Raw genomic sequence first — 2,263 nt, 5'->3', positions numbered from 1 at the left:
ATGACCTCAAATGGCACAGCCTCACAAACTTCATAACCACCATTTCATCCACAGCTAGTGTAAACAGGTGGATTGATTACATGAAGCAGAAGCAGCGTGGGTATATGTGGCGAGACAGGAAGGCTAATAAAAAAACAAAAACTGATTCTCGATCTGTTTTTATAATTGCAAAATTTAATTAGTCAAGAGACAAGGTACTTTATTGGTATTCTTTCACCTTTAATTAGACGGTGTAGCCCAGGAAATCATTAGAGCAGAAAGTCATTAGGCTTTTCTCTTTTTTTTTTTTTTAAAACTGTTTACTGTGCATATTATAAATTATTGTGTAGCTATCCCAAAACAGACTTTGTGCATAGGTCGTATATTGTTTTTTTAAATGGTGTCTTCTTTCAACAGGGAGCTGTTTCCAGTTTGGGTGGGAAACCTGAATTTCCCAGTAACCGACTCCATGCTTGCAAACCTGTTTAACAAGTAAGAGCCTGTAGTGGAGTTCTAGGGTTTGTTATGTAATAAAAGTAAATAGCTCTGCATTGCTGTAGTGTAGTGAGACACTTTTTATGGTAACTTTGTTTTGTTTTTTTACACACTCCTGTCCTGCAGGGTCGGGGTCGTCTATAGCGTCAAGGTTTTGACTGCCAAACGATGTGCCTTTGTTAACTATACAAAACAAGAACACTGTGATGAAGCAATCCGACGTTTTCATGTAAGTGCATCCTTTATTGTGGTACTGTGTCGTAATTCCGTAGTACTGTTTGTGAAGTTGCCGAGAGGCAGTCGCTGTTGTAATTTGCAGGATGGCTGTCTGGCCGAAATCCAGGAAGCGGGGCCGCTTTAGATTCTTTAATGTATCATTAAATTTTAACTCCCTGAGACACCGAAGCTACAAAAACCCTTGAATTTATGAAAGGAGTTTTAATTTGTCATTTATCTATTCAACTAAATATGAATAAAAAAAAGAGGCCCACATTGGTGAATAAAAATTCAGACTGCAGGCAAAGAAGTGCATCAATCTCCAGGGTCAGAAATCTGCCCTGCTTCAAGCCCTGAATTTTGCATTTTAGGGGTTCATCTTTATGTGTGCCCCCTTTCCTAATCTCCTTAGGCCAGTTTTTTTTCTACACTTGTGTCTGTCTAGTTTTTGTTTGAGTCGTCTGAAACTGTCTGGATCATGCTGTGAATGCGTTGATGTGTAACTCTTATCACCCGGTCACGCGTCGCTCTGTGATTTTGGTGAATACTTTGTCACGTGCCCAGGTTACTCCTCCACCCACTAAACTAGTATTGTGTTCACTCGTCAGGGCTTTGAGCTGAATCACAACAAGCTCGCTGTCAGGTATCCGGACAGGATTCCTGCAGGCTTGGGTATTTCCAGATCTGCCCTGAGAGCTGATGACCTGCCAGATTAGAACGTGAGGTGAGTCCTTTCATACCAGACTTCACAGCTCTGACTGTGCTGCCTCCTGCTCGCTCTACCCGGGCGGCTCTCTCACCTGAACCAAACAGAGTACTTTAAGTAGTGAGAGAGTGTCAGTGTCAGTCTGATTACTGGAAGTGTCCTGCTGAAAGCTGCCAGGATGAGACTTAATGTGTGAAAATGGGCCAAGAGTTTAAAGGAATAGTTCAAAACTTTATTCCCTGGCATAAAGGAGCAAGCTATTTAATTATCCAACACATAAATAGCAGGATTATAATGCGATTATGTGTTTAAACTGCTAAATTTAAGTGACTCATACCTAAAATGTAGTTTTGTTTTTATTGCAGGCATAACGAGAACAGCCAAAGGACAGTACGTCCTTAGAAACCCATCCCCGACCACAGAGGGGACTACTGAATGAAGACCCAGCTGCTACTTGGCCTGAATGTTATTTTCAATAAATACTTCTCGTCCAGTACAGACTAATCAACAGTATCTACAGGTTCTCCTGATGTAATAGCTTTATGTAAAATTACCTAGTAAGTTATATCTGAAAATATTGTGTTATTGTAAGGTGATGAATCCAGATGTTAACAAAAGCTTCATGTTGCCAAAATTTTCAGTCTGACAATTACATGGAAGGGTTGGGTATGTATTTTAAATGTTAGTATTCAGAAAAAAACAGTATATAATTTACATATTTGTTTATTTAAAGTCTGCGGATTAGTCTAAGACTGCAGAGCAGGCTTACAGCTAAGCACACCAGTCTGTTTGAGTAAATTTGAGTGTTAATTAAAAAGTTGTTCCGTGGACAATTTTTGAGTGATGCAAGTAACATTGGTCATCAAA

General features: G+C 39.7%; 1 protein-coding gene across 1 annotated transcript in view; it reads left to right on the top strand.

The window, feature by feature from the left end:
- Positions 1-396: 396 nt before the first annotated feature.
- Positions 397-2,263, top strand: part of LOC121813967 (tetratricopeptide repeat protein 31-like) — a gene marked incomplete at its 5' end in the record, with an annotated part of 2,354 nt that continues 487 nt past the window's right edge. The window contains 4 exon segments of the mRNA XM_042217960.1: positions 397-471; positions 601-703; positions 1,299-1,414; positions 1,762-2,263. Of these exon segments, the coding sequence (XP_042073894.1) occupies positions 397-471; positions 601-703; positions 1,299-1,406 (286 nt within the window).

This window comes from Haplochromis burtoni, unplaced genomic scaffold, assembly GCF_018398535.1.
Source record: "Haplochromis burtoni strain Fernald_Lab_line unplaced genomic scaffold, NCSU_Asbu1 Contig_4084, whole genome shotgun sequence".
NCBI lineage: Eukaryota > Metazoa > Chordata > Actinopteri > Cichliformes > Cichlidae > Haplochromis > Haplochromis burtoni.
The sequence above is the reverse complement of the archived record's forward strand: the minus strand, read 5'-3'. Positions and strand labels throughout refer to the sequence as shown.